This window comes from Manis pentadactyla, chromosome 5 (genome assembly GCF_030020395.1).
Source record: "Manis pentadactyla isolate mManPen7 chromosome 5, mManPen7.hap1, whole genome shotgun sequence".
Lineage (NCBI taxonomy): Eukaryota > Metazoa > Chordata > Mammalia > Pholidota > Manidae > Manis > Manis pentadactyla.
In genome coordinates, this window is record NC_080023.1 from 35,060,289 (window position 1) to 35,074,387 (window position 14,099).

A 14,099-nucleotide genomic window follows, 5' to 3' on the forward strand; every position below is an offset into this window, starting at 1 on the left:
GTTATGCATAGCCATTATAGAAAATTAAATTTTATAAATTTACTGTTATAGTAACCCCAGATAATATTAAAAATTCTTTACTTCCTAATTATTTTTACTACATGTTACTATTATCTATACTCTTGAGGTTATGTTTATTATATCTGCATAATAGAAATATTATATAACAGTGTGCTGTGTACATCTCTTTCCAACTCTACATTCGGTGATATCATGTTGGTTGTTTGAAATAGGTCATGGTGAGAGCATTTACATCATAGAAATGTCAGCAAATGCTACAGGTCAGGGCTTGATTTATTGTTCTGTTGATTGTTTAGACTTAAAATGATGGACAGCATGTTAATATGGATTAAACTTAAAAGTGTGTTAGGTCTGTAGTTGTTACACTGTCAATAGCATTTAAAAGTTGAGTAAATATTCTTCCAGTATTCAAAAACTATTCAATTCATTGAAGAAGTTAACTATAATATTGTTGAAAGGGTGAAGTTTCAACATATGCCTTAGTTATTTCACTTACATCCTATTCCTTAACTTAAATATCAAGCAACATTCATGGAATTACACACATTCATCAGCTGCAATGATACATTGCTATGGATACAAGAGTTCAGCAAAAATCAACAAAAGTATTTTGTGAAAGTCAATTGGCTACATGGAATTTACAATAAAGGATATTTTATATTTTAATATTTTTGTAATAAGAGTATTCTTTAAATCCATAACATTCACACACATACATAAACATACATGTATATGTATGACTGAGTTGTGTCCCTCCAAAATTCATATGTTGAAGCTCTAACCCCCAATATCTATATTTGGAGATACAGTCATTAAGGAGATAATTAAGTGTAAATGAGGTTGTAAGAGTGGGGCCCTAGTCCCATTGGACTGGGTGGCCTTATTTAAAAAGAGAGATCTCTGTCTCTTCCTCCCTCTCTTCACACATGCCCCCACTGGAGAAAGCACATGATGACATGGTGGCCTCTTACAAGTCGAGAGAAGAGGCCTAAGGATGAAACATACCAGCCAGCACCTGGATCTTGGACTTCCCAGCCTCCAAAAAATGAGAAATAAATTTCTGTTGTTTAAGCTACCCAGCCTATGGTATTTGTCATGGCAGACCAAGGTTAGATACACACTCCTGCTAGGTAGACAAATAATCATAAGAAATGTTAGAGAGTGATGAGTGCTATAAAAATATGGAGTAAATGATAATGTGAGGAGTGCAGAGGAGTGGTACTTTAGGTAATCCAAGCTAGAGATCCTGAAGACCTGAATTTGGGCAATGGCTTTAGAAAAACAGAAGTTCACAAGGCTTTAAGAAGGTGTCATTTGACTTGTCAGCTATAGCTGACCAGCACCTGGACTCTGTTCATGGATACTGGTGGAAAACTACACATGTGAGCCAGAGAAGTACAAGTACCTGGTTTTCCAGTGATGTACCAGCTGCCCTGTATATTTTCAATCAGCTTCCTCTCCACAATCCCCTCACATTCTATTCTCAATCTACCACTCTTGTAAATCTTCCTTCTCTACAGCTCTTCTCTAAGTATCAAATGACCTTCCCTCTCCAGCACACGCATACCTAGTCAGTCACCAAATCTTGGGTGGTCTTTCCAAGTCGTCTTTCCTCTCCTCTTCCCCCATCGTTGCCTTGGTTCAGAACCTCATTATTTTTCTCCTTTATGTAAATTAATCCCAATTAATCTTCTGAGTTTTACCCCTAATCATCCTCTATCCTGATGCCAGAGTGATCTTTCTAAATCTCATGATGTCACATTTCTGCTTAAAACTGTACCATGGTTCCCGGGATTTCAGGGTCAGGTTCAGATCCTTTCTTTCACACACTTGCTTGCCTCTCTTCCAAATCTTGCCTAATCTACCCCGCCCTGCACTGGCATCTTCGTTCTGGTCATACTGAACTAGACCCGACTCTGTTCTGTTGCTTCACGCACTTTGTTTTTCTCCTCTATCTGGAATCCCTACCTCCATTTAGACAACTTCTCCTTGTCTTTCAAAATTTAAGGCCAGTTACCTTTTTCGGGAAAACTTACCAGACAGACCCCTTCTGATTTAGGCCCCCTTATCCGTGTTCCCTGTCTCTGTCCGTATTACACAAGCACTGTGCTGTGATTTCTGTTACCTTGTCTGTCTCCTGCAGTCATATTCATCTTTCTATCCTCCGTGCCAAGCATGAGGTCTGTCACGTTAAGTGCTTACTGAAAGAATTAATTTTAGAAATAGAACCCCAGGGCTTAGAGAGTCCCTGGAGGAAAACGGTAAAGAAGACGTTTTTGAGCCTTGCATTTTAGGGATTAGAGAGATTTCCTGGTTTGGACATGGTTAGAGAGGACCATCGGGGAGCTGGACTTGAGAGAAGAGCTGGGGGGCCAGCCTAGCTGCTAAGCTCGCAGGCCATTCGGCGTGCAGGACAGGTGAGGCTGAAACTAGAAAAACTACACTCCCCATCATGCTTCAGGACACCGCTCGCCGTTTCCTCTTTTTATCACCGTCTTTTCTCCACGGAAGTGAAAGGAGCACTTCCGGCTCGGCAACAACCTGGAACTGGCGGTCTTAAGTCGGCCTTTGCTCCGACGCTCCGCCTTCCTTCCGGTCTTTCTGGAAACCAGTTTTGCTGCTGGCGGGGCAGCAGAGGTAAGAGCCGGCCCCTGCTTGTGTTCCCGGGGCAGTCCGCTGTGTTGGAACGGGCAAGACCTTTCCTCAGTGGAGGTTCGGAGTGTCCGCAGGCGCGGTGGGCTTGTGGTCTACGACAACGAAGCCGGTTACAGGAGTCGTGCCGCCGGCGCTAACGTCCGTCTTTCCTTCCCAGTTGCAGCGTTCCAGACGCGCGTGTGAGTCTCCCATGGCGGATACGGCTTCCAACGGCCCCCAAGGGGCGGGCGCAGTGGTAAGTGATCGGGCGGGTACGCCTGGCTTGATTTGCAGAGAAGCAGTAGGAAGTGCTCCGAGGCGTTCCAGAAGCTCATTGCTTTCAGGTTTGGGATTGGTGATGGGGGTGGGGTTTGGGAGTGGTGGAGAGAGGAGATCATTAAGAGAAGATGTAGCAGGACTTGAAAATTTCTGTTTTGACAACCGGCTGGTCTGGAGCAGGTCGCCCTCACCTGTAAGCGATGGAAATTGGGTCTGTTGCCTCTTACCACATATCGGTCTCTCATTGTCTAGGTCCTAAGGTTGAAGATGCCACCTGAGGTTGTGCCGTAAAACGCCTTATTCCGCACAGGCGTACTAGTTGAGAACGTTTCTACCCATTTTATACCATTATATAGAAATTACGCGGAGAGAGAAGAGTAATTTTTTAAAACCCCCCTTTCAAAATTTTGCCCTTTACAAAGAGAAACATGCTTTAGTAAACTTATTTTTAAGATGCAGATCTGCTTACTCATTATTCGTACCCTAATTTATTGTTGCCCTCTGGTTTTAAACACTGAGTATGTGAGTTGAGCGACGTCTTTAAAAAAAAAAAACATTTACAGCATTTGTATTTATGTACACACTTTATTCTGCTGAACCATTTGAGTTAGTTGCATACATCATAATGGTTAACCCACTGACACTTAAGTATTCTTCTACATGACTACAATTCAGTCATCGCAGCAAGTTTCGCAGTTGAGAAATTTAACATTTATACATGTTACTACCTAATATTAAGTCCATATTCACATTTACTCAAATTGTTCTTTAAAGCTGCTTCCTCATCCGAGATTCAATCAAAAAGCGTGCATTGCTTCTGCTGGCCTTTAGTTATTTTTAGTCTAAAACAGTTCCCTTGCTGTTAACAATGCACTATATATATCAGAAAGCATTTTATGTTGATTTAACCCATCATTGGAGATAACTAAGATTGGTTATTTGCTGAGGTGGTATCCACCAGATTCTCCATTTAAGAGACAACTTTTTTCCTTTGTAATGAAAAGTATTCTATGGCATGATACTTTGAGACTGTGAATAATTTTTCACCCAATGATCCGTTGATATTTCTTCCCATTATTTAAACATGGTTGAGCAGTTCACTTTTAAAATGTAAACCAATACACTTTCTAAACCTCTTTTATATTGTGTAATAAAATACACATATGTAAAAGTGTGCAAAGTGGAATGCATAGAGAATGATTTATCACAAATGAACACACTAAGCAAAGAAGAAATGTTCTAAAATTAAATAACCAACTATGGTGTAGAGCTGAATATTTGTAGAGGAACTGAGCACAGTGTACTAGGTCAGGATAGAATAAAAGAGGCATTTGTCAGAAATTACCTGCATATTGTTAAAAAGACATGCCGTAAATTGTCTTTGAACTTTAAAATGTAATTGAAATTTTTTCCAAAAGTTTTTGTATATTTTTTAAAAAGATAATTAGGTTAGGTTGCTTAGTGTTTGAGACTCCAGGTTAAGACCCACTAGTGAATTTTGAAATCAGTTTAATGGAAACACTAAGTATTTCTAAAACATATAATACAATACAAAATATCAAAATCTATCACGCTGTTGAGTATTTTGTGAAACACAGGTTTACTTTATATGTTTGGGGTCTTGATGTAAAAATTATACAGATTCTATCAAAAATGTAAAAGCTGCTTTAGAATTTGAATATAAAGTACATTTTGAATGAGAAAACAGATTTTAAGTTACTGTGTTAGTGGTAATGGACACATCTGTTGGCAAAGTGAAAAAAAGGAGAAGAAAGCAGTACGTAGATTTTTTTTTAGAGCTGCTGAAACCAGTATAAGACTGGTTGGGGAGCTTTGAGGGGATGAATGAAGAAAGTCATAACTTGGAGAGGCAGGCACTGTTTGACCAGGGACAGCCACATTTTGAGCACCTACAGTGTGGCAGGCCTTCAGGAATGTAAGCAAATCATTTGTAGGCTAACCGAGTTCAGAAGCGAGTGACTGTTACTACGATGATTTTACACTTCTCCTTTGTAAGGCTTATTTAAAACAAACTGGCTTTGTGATGCCTTTTTACTTAGCTCTGAGACTTACCCATTTGAATTTGAGATTTTTCTAAGAATAGGCGTTATGGTACTCTTGAGAGCAATTAAATGTTCTTATTTAACATTCTTTTAAATTAGATGAAGCCAGTATTAGTGATACAGGCAACTATAGTTAAATTCCTGTTCCAATTTTTCTTTCCTAATTAGTCTTTCAATTTTTTAAAATGTCAACTGGTGTTTTTCTATTTAAGTACTTCTGGTGCTTTCCACATCAAAACTATATGGTGTTTGACTCCTTACTGAGCATATGAAACATGAAACAGTTGCCTTAAGTTTTCACTTAATGATCTTAGTGCTATGTAGTGTTGTTAAAAATTTTTGAGTGAGAATAAAACTACAGTCTTTATCCTTAAAAACATAATTTGCAGGCTTCGTTTACTATAGTATTTTTCTTTTTAAATTTAGCAATTCATGATGGCCAATAAACTGGACACTGCGATGTGGCTTTCTCGCTTGTTCACAGTTTACTGCTCTGCTTTGTTTGTTCTGCCTCTTCTTGGGTATGTATTATATATATTTCTGCCTTTCATATTCAACTGTTCAGTCAGTTTTTATGAAAATACCTTTTAGGTGCAATACTTGTTAAACTGCAAGAGGGGATTTATAAACGGGGACAAATCAAACAGGTTTCATCTTTAAGCCTCCTATCACCTAGTACGATTAGGTGATATTTTATATTGTAGGAGTATCTTACATTGTGCTTTGTGAAAACTGACATCGCATCAAAAATCTGAAAGAAAATGGATGTGTGGGGATGAGATGAGTTCATGTTTTTTTGCTTCTTTGACTAACAGGGAGAATGACTGCTTTATAAAATTCAGTTGGATGTATATATAAAAAGTGATGCTTCTAAGAAGGTACAATAGGTTCAAGTAATTTTTTTTTTCTATTGATAATTAAGTAATAGATTTCAGTGTTATGCAATTATGATGCAATCCACAAAGGAGGAAGAGAAGTGGTATTGTTTATGTCCCATGATAATCTCTCCTTTGGTAATTTGCAGGTTGCATGAAGCTGCAAGCTTTTACCAACGTGCTTTGCTGGCAAATGCTCTTACCAGTGCTCTGAGGCTGCACCAAAGATTACCACATTTCCAGTTAAGCCGAGCATTCCTGGCCCAGGCTTTATTAGAGGATAGCTGCCACTACCTGCTGTATTCACTCATCTTTGTCAATTCCTACCCTGTTACAAGTATCCTTTTGTACCTTTTTAACAGTGGCATTGCCTACTGAGGGTATAGGAGACTTCATTTGGTTAAGTTTTGCTGTAGGAAGGATTCTGCAATGAGTGTCCGTGAAGCGAGGGTAGCTTGGTTGTTTGGCACTTCAGTTGAATGAAGATATGTTTAGCATAAGAATTTCTGGTTCTGGAATGTGAAATCTAGATTTTGAAGAGCTTACATGGGAATTTCAAACTTTGTATATTTGTTCTTGACTCTTGTAAACTTCTCTATCAGCAATGGGTATTTTAAAATTCTGATTAAAGCGCAAGACTGTAGGACTTTTTTCACTATTAAAATTTTTCTTTTAATTCACATCTTTGGGAAAGTGTCCAGATGTTTTGCTTTAAAATAAGAAATCCTCTGCTCTTTTCTAACCGCTAGTGAACTAGAAACAAATGGAAATTTATCAAAAAATAACTTATTTAAGCAGAGGATGGGATAATTAAAAAGATAAAAAGAAATGTGGATTTGCTGGAACTAATGAGATTATTCATTTGGAATTTGTGTGCTTGCAACATTTCAAGTGGATGATAATTAGGTACTTTGTGAAAAGGAGAGGAAGGAATGGGGGGGTTCTTAGTGTGTTTGGGAAGCACTTGGTTAAATATGTTGAGGTTCCTTACTCTGGGACCTTTGATATGCTAATGATTTTGTGAGGCAAACTAGATGGGTGTTTCCTAGACTTAATCCTTTTAGTTGGGTTTTTTCCGCCCTGTGATCATCCCTCAGGAAAGTATTTTGTGCTTTGAGAAGTGCTGCTCTTAAGATGTATGTGATACAATTACACAATATTTATGATGCAGCTATACAAAAATAGCACAATAAAATGTCTCTAAAACTAAATACTACCTACTTAGGTTATTTTCTGATTTGTGAAGTATCAAATTTTAAATAGATATTTGTAAATCTCAAGGAAAAAAGAACAGGAAGAAAATGAAATTTTTTGAGCACCTATTTTGCCAGGATATACAAAATTGACATTAATCCTTAGAATACTGAAAACATCATCATGAGCATCATGTTATTGATAAGGATATTGAAGCTCAAAGAATTTAAAATAATTTGCCTAACATGACATTGTCAAGAAAGTAGTAATGCTACCAGGGTCTTTCTGACTTAAAATAATCTACAGTTAATGGGTGAGTAACACGTAAGTGTAGTTTTAAAATTGTTTCTGTAGGTACCTGGACAAAAGCAGTAGTTCAGCATATATACACATATACTATATGGAGATTCTGTTTAAATTCTTTGCTTTACCAAGAAATAAATTGTAAGTAGTTTGGAATGCAAGGATAGTATCATGTTTTAGTGCATGCATAGATCTGTATCGTTCCATCATAATTTGTATTTGTTAATTTTTAGGTAAAACTCACTAGGTGGTTGTTGAACTACCAACTGTAAATGGAAACCAAGTTTGTTTAGGATATCATTTGATTGTCGTGCTTTTGTTAACCACATTCGTTTAGATACTTCAAGAATCACCAGTATTAAAATTCTTGCCTTTCTGAGATGCAATGGGAAATTATATAGTTTTTGGTTCAGTTCTTTAGTAGCTTAAAATGTCTTAAAAGAGAGAAATAGGAATGATAAAAACTATTTTCCAGATAAGTAATATAGAACAAATTGAATATATCAGTACTGTATATGGCACAGGGCAGGTGGGCATTCATTTTGTAGACTGAATCCTGAGATGGTGCCAAGCGAGACTCAGGACAAATGAATACAACCTCTCTACCCTTTTCGGTACAATTGACTAGTTGCTGGCCCCTCTCTATGGGAATGGTGAAGATTAAGGATTTCATATTCCTTGAAAATTTTACATGGCCAGGGGCCAGGTGGTGAGCAGGAAAATAACAGACTTGTAATTGGCAAGAAATACTAACCTGTAATCTGATTCCCAAAGTAGTTGAGTATTATGTTAATAAAGATGAGTCCAAAGTCATATTACATGGTTGTGTTCTGATCTTTGCTCTTAACAAAGGTCCTTTACTCTTACAAAGGTTGTTGTCCTTGTTCTAACAATGACAGGTACTTAGGGTTTAAATTGTAAACTTTTCACCCCTTGTATTTTCTAAACAGTTTAGAAGTGACATTGAAAACTAAGATTAAGAATCTCTAATCAAGGATTTGTGAACTATAGAATATTGGAGATAAAACACACTCATTAGAAATCTCTTGCTTTGATTGCTGTATGTTCATTTGACACAGGATGAAACTTGGCCTAGGGAAATGAAGTTAGTGTCACAGCCATGACTGGAACCCAGGTATCTTGACTCTCAATTCAGGGTTCTGTTTACACTACCTGACATTACCTCTTTATTGAATCAAGCTTCAAGGCAGGATATGTGTAAAAGTTGAATTAATTAAGAAGCAACAGTTTTACAGTGACCTCAGGAGCAGGTTGTAGCTTTCATCACTTTCAAAGGGATCTATCATTCATTAGAAAGTGTGAAACTGTGTATATATATATGTAATACATATATATAATCTCTACTTAAAAAATTGCATTTTACTTCCTATGACTGGCAGGGAAGAATTAATTGGTCAGGATATTGATTGGGAGAACTACATTAGAGAGTAAGGATTCTTCTAATACTCGTGTATAGGTCAGTGTTTTGCTTGCCAATTGGAAATGTAGGAAGTTTTGGGTCCTAAATGAATTATGGTTATAATGAATTTGTTACTCAGACTGTGTTAATCATTGAGTCACCATTTCCTGCCACACTAAGCTTTTAGTGAAGAAAAATATGATTCATTCTTAGAAACTGCAAATATTTTTAGGACATATGTTTTTGCCATTCATGATTGACTAACAGTCCATATCATTTTTTGTTTTGTTTGTTTTTGTGTTTTATTAAGGTATTGATATACACTCTTATGAAGGTTTCACATGAAAAAACAATGTGGTTACTACATTTACCCATATTATCAAGTCCCCACCCATATCCCAATGCAGTCACTGTCCTTCAGTGTAGTAAGATGTCACAGATTCACTGTTTGCCTTCTCTGTGCTACACTGTCTTCCCCGTGACCCCTCACACGATGTGTACTAAATATAATACACCTTCTCCCTCCCTCCCCACCTGCCTTCCCAAATCCCTCCCCTTGGGTAACTGCTAGTCCCTTCTTGGAGTCTAAGTCTGCTGCTGTTTTCCTTCAGTTTTGCTTCGTTGTTACCCTCCACAAATGAGGGAAATCATTTGGCACTTGTCTTTCTCCGCCTGGCTTATTTCACTGAGCATAATATCCTCCAGCTCCATCCATGTTGTTGCAAATGGTAGGATTTGTTTCTTATGGCTGAATAGATTGTGTATATGTACCACATCTTCTTTATCCATTCATCTACTGATGGACACTTAGGTTGCTTCAATATCTTGGTAACAGTCCATATCATTTTATGGAAATACTTGACAAGTTCTTTATTTTTATTTTTCTTCTTTGTTTTGTTATCAACCTGGCAGAAATTGGGGTGAATAGGACCTTTTGAGCTATTTCCATTTTTCAGAAAGCTGAAAGAAAATTGTGTATTTATACATGATAAAATCCAATCAGTTGAACTCAAATATAAGGATTCTTTATGTCTAATTAAACTGATGAGACTCTTGATTGTGTATAAATCCAAATATCCACTGTCTTTTATTTGTACAAATTGATAACACATCAACTGTAAAAGTTTGGTAGGTACAGTATCTCCAAATAATGGAGTCCTTGTAGGAAAGAAAGAATATAAGACATTTAAGGAAGTTTGGAACTACTATTTAAAATACAACTCTAGACTCTTTCCTGAGTGGTTAAGATGAAAACAGTACAAAAGACTGTCTTTGTATCTGGAGGCTAAGTTATTCTAGCAAGGATGGCAAGTATGAGGTTAAAAACTGTATTAACACTTTGAGGTGACCTAGATTTTGACTTACTTACATATGTTTGCAATATTTTATCTGATAGAAATGCATGAAAAAACTGTTGACTATTCTCTTTAAAGAAGAATTGTGAGATTTATAAAAAAAATAATTTACCTCTACAGATTAAAAAAACTTCCTTTGGTTTTATAAAGTCTATCAGTAAAACAAACACCATCACTGAACTCATTTTAGCAGATGCTATTTCAGATCTAAATATTTGGACATAATACATAGTGTGTTTTGCAGAATATTTGATAAATTTAATGTTTTCCTTAATTGTTTCCTTCAGTGAGTATCTTCCCAGTCCTGTTATTCTCTTTACTTCATGCTGCCACATACACGAAAAAGGTCCTTGATGTAAGTAAAGCTATGCTAGTTTTTTTGACTTCTGGATTACAGATAGTTGACATGAATGAGTTCTGAAACGTGGCATTTGTCATAAAAGGTTTCTCTATTCTTTGCAAACTGGTTCTAAGTTATTTAGTGATTTGAAAGTTTTAAGTTTGGAATTTTTTATTGTTGAAGTTTACAAGATAGTATATTTTATAGATAAAGGATTGTAGGATTGTGTTTAAAATTATCCCCCAGTTCCCAGAGGGATTTCTGAAATTTGAAAGAGATCTCTATTTCTACAAAGCATTGTATCTTTTAGGTTTTATAAGCTGTCAGAGATACCTTGTTCTGTCAACACTTAATTCTAACATACGAGGTAAATAGAGTGTACTGTATTTCTTTTACATTGATCTTCAGAACTGCTACTTCTCTAAAATATTATCTTATCCATAGGTTGGAACATTAAGTGTAACTTCAGTGTGCCAGGCACACTGAGTGCATATGCACTGAAATTTGAATTAAAATATCCAGATTTTGCTTTGTGTTGGCCTTTTTCTTTATCCCTTTAGTTCTTTGGTCATGGCAGTAATTTGACTGTAATTTCTACCTTTAGTTAGCTAAGAAGTCACAAATATTTTAACTATATTACTAGTTAGATTTTGTTATGGTTGGAGAGAAATAACCACCACTTTTTGTGAAATAATCTAACATTTTTAAAGAAAAATCATAAAAATGAATTTTATTGAAATTGTTTTTCTTTTTAACTCTTCAAATACACAAAAACATAGTAAAGCAGGAAAATACACTAACTTCTGTCCTCAAATAGTTGGTTATCATCATTTTATATAATTTCCAAATAGTTGTCTTTTGATTGCCTGTTGGATATGCTGTTTATCTAGAGAAAGAAAATAATTGGCTGATCAGAAATGCTTGTTATTTCTAATACTTATTTTCTTATTTTTAGGCAAAGGGTTCAAATAGTTTGCCTCTACTGAGATCTATGTTGGATAAATTAAGTGCTAATCAACAGAATATTCTGAAATTCATTGCTTGTAATGAAATATTCTTGATGCCTGCTACAGTTTTTATGCTTTTTAGGTAAGAATAAAAACACGTTTGTTTTGGGAGGCAGATGACTAGGTGAATGTAAATATATGAACTCAGATTTTATCCTGCTTAGTAAATCTGTTGATACTGATTACAGAGGTAGGTGGATCTCAGCAATCTCTTTTCACTTATAGTAAAGAACCTGAGACATTACAGGCATACTTGGATCTTGCTTGATTTGCCCATTCTCACTTAGCCTTCTGAGCTTTGGTTTTTCACATTTAAAAAACTAGCAGTAGTTGAAATAAGTAACTGCCTAAAATCTTTCAGTGGGAACATTCTATGAACATTGAATGGAGGAGTTGATGCAGATGTACTTGTCTACTCCAGTGTCAAATTTTTTTCCTAAAAGTTCGTGTGTCTGGTGATCCTGATCAGATGCTAAAACACTTCACTTAGTAAAGGGAAAGTTTTGGAGGGATGTTTTCTCTAGCCTTTTATATGAGAAAGTGTAGTAATACTTCATTCATTTTTCTGTTTCTTAAGTCACATAATTCTGGTCTTGGGTCATACCAGTTTCTGTGGTTTGTTTCATGTAACTGGGTAAAAGTTAATATGTACACATGAAAACTGGTTCTTTATATTAGAAGATAATTGATGTCTATAGCAAATCTCCAGATTCTGTTTAATAAGCAAAATAATTTACTCTCTTAAGTCAGCTTAAGGTAATTACAATGAAATGCGGAGATGCCATGCACACTTACACCAAACCTCATTTTCGGCACTGCAGTGAATTTTTTGTTGGAGCACCCAAGTTCTGACTGCTTAGTACATTAACTCAGTTGTGCTACTTAATCTTTTATTTAAACCCTTATTATGTACAACTGATTTTAATTTTCAAGATTATTGTAAAGGAGATGTCAATTTACCAGAGATGTTTAAGTAGACAAATCGCTTTGTTACTCTAAAAAATTAAAATAAGGTCATAAAGTTTCATTCAGTTCCTAAGAGGAATGTTCCAGTGGCCCAAACTGTTAGTGTGCAGTACTTATACAATTCCTAAGGGAAAAGCTGGTAATGCTTTAAGTATGTCTCTGGAGTATAATACAAAGTATAAAAGCAATTTTAAATCATTATTCCTTAAATGCTACCCTTCATGGTAGAAGCAACACTTAATATTAGAATAAATATGTTATATTTGTAGCAGTAATGCTTAAATCTCTATTTAAAAATGAGTGTAAAGTCTGAGTTCCCTTACACACATAGGCACACATGTTCAGGGACAGATAAAATGATCATTGTAGCTTTATTAGTAGAGAGCTTGTTACATAGTAGTAAATGCATCAAATGATGGGCTACTTGAAGCTGTACAAAGAAAGAGATAAATTTATGTGTTAGTAGGGGATGGTCTCCAAGATATAGTAAGTTTAAAAGTTTGCTAAGAACTGTGTAGGGTGTTCCCCATTTATATTTTGTATGTGTGTACGTGGTTTGGGGCATACATAGGTTTCTTTCTGCCTAAGTTTCTTTATCTTTAAAATCGGGATGATAATATCACTTATCTCCTAGAGTTAAATCTATTCAGTGAGTTACAGTGTAATCACTAAATTAGTGTTAGTCATTACATATGTTTGTTTATATAAATTTCTGAAACAGGATATGTTAGAGACTGCTGTAACTTTGAGGAAAGAGTTGACTTAAATAATGGAAAATTTTTTTTTATTGAATACTCTTATTTTGGGTAGTATGTGTGTTACTTTTTTAAAGAGTTAAAAAGATTTGTCACATGATTTATTGGGAAAATGGATATAACACATTTAGTGATTAGTTTGTAATTAGTGTAAATTATTCTTATCATGAAAGTAATACCATAGAATTTGGAAGAAAAGGCTAAAAAATTAACCTGAAAAACAAACCATATTTAGCAGCAGAATGTATTTCCTCAAAATTTAAAAAAAAATAGTTGTAATAATATGTATAGTTTTGTACTCTGTTTTCTTCAAAGTTGCTAATAGGTCTTAAACTAAATCCATCATATAAACAGTGCAATTTACTTAGCCCTCCTACCTAACTATCCATGTTAGGTTGTTGGTGCATTTTATTTGTAGTTGTTCAGTGAATATCTTAATCCAGATAGTTTTTCCCAGGAAAGAATTTCAGACTTAGAATTTCATAAACATGTATATGGTTCTTGTGGTATTGTAACTGTGCTTTTTAACCTGAAAAATAATTAGAAAAGGCTATGTAAATTTACTAGTGAGCCTTTTGTGATTTTATTAGGTTTTGTTTGCTTATATAAAGTGAACCACTTTCCATTTTAGCATGTTGTAAAGGTTTGAAACTTAATTATCCATTCTTAGTGGTAATTATGGAAGCATTTTTAAAACATTCTGTTTTTTTTTAGTTGCTTTGAAGGTTTTTTTTTAAATACATGAATACATGTTTATAAACATTTAAACAACATTGTACTCTTTACCAGTCGTGTACATTCCTGTTTTCTTTTTAATTTTGATTTAGATATACCACATACTGCTATGACCATTCAGTGAATGACATATGCATTTTTCAGTTAAATTG

At 35.4% G+C, this 14,099-nt stretch overlaps 1 protein-coding gene and 1 long non-coding RNA gene across 4 annotated transcripts in view; one reads left to right on the forward strand and one right to left on the reverse strand.

Annotated features, from left to right (window-relative positions):
• LOC118924083 (uncharacterized) overlaps positions 1 to 2,406 on the reverse strand; it is a 35,973-nt gene extending 33,567 nt beyond the window's left edge. For both annotated transcript variants that reach the window (XR_005029451.2, XR_005029450.2), the window contains exon 1: positions 2,058 to 2,406. This is a non-coding gene — a long non-coding RNA (uncharacterized LOC118924083). The remainder of the gene's footprint in view (positions 1 to 2,057) is intronic.
• A 129-nt stretch (positions 2,407 to 2,535) lies between these two features.
• The window catches only part of TMEM33 (transmembrane protein 33), a 40,454-nt gene continuing 28,890 nt past the window's right edge, over positions 2,536 to 14,099 (forward strand). Inside the window, exons 1-6 of one of the 2 annotated variants that reach the window (XM_057502183.1) lie at positions 2,536 to 2,658; positions 2,834 to 2,911; positions 5,424 to 5,518; positions 6,022 to 6,209; positions 10,432 to 10,499; positions 11,440 to 11,573. In XM_057502183.1, coding sequence (XP_057358166.1) covers positions 2,867 to 2,911; positions 5,424 to 5,518; positions 6,022 to 6,209; positions 10,432 to 10,499; positions 11,440 to 11,573 — 530 coding nt within the window. In that variant the 5' untranslated portion in view covers positions 2,536 to 2,658; positions 2,834 to 2,866. The remainder of the gene's footprint in view (positions 2,659 to 2,833; positions 2,912 to 5,423; positions 5,519 to 6,021; positions 6,210 to 10,431; positions 10,500 to 11,439; positions 11,574 to 14,099) is intronic. The other variant, XM_036908582.2, reaches the window with a different exon arrangement.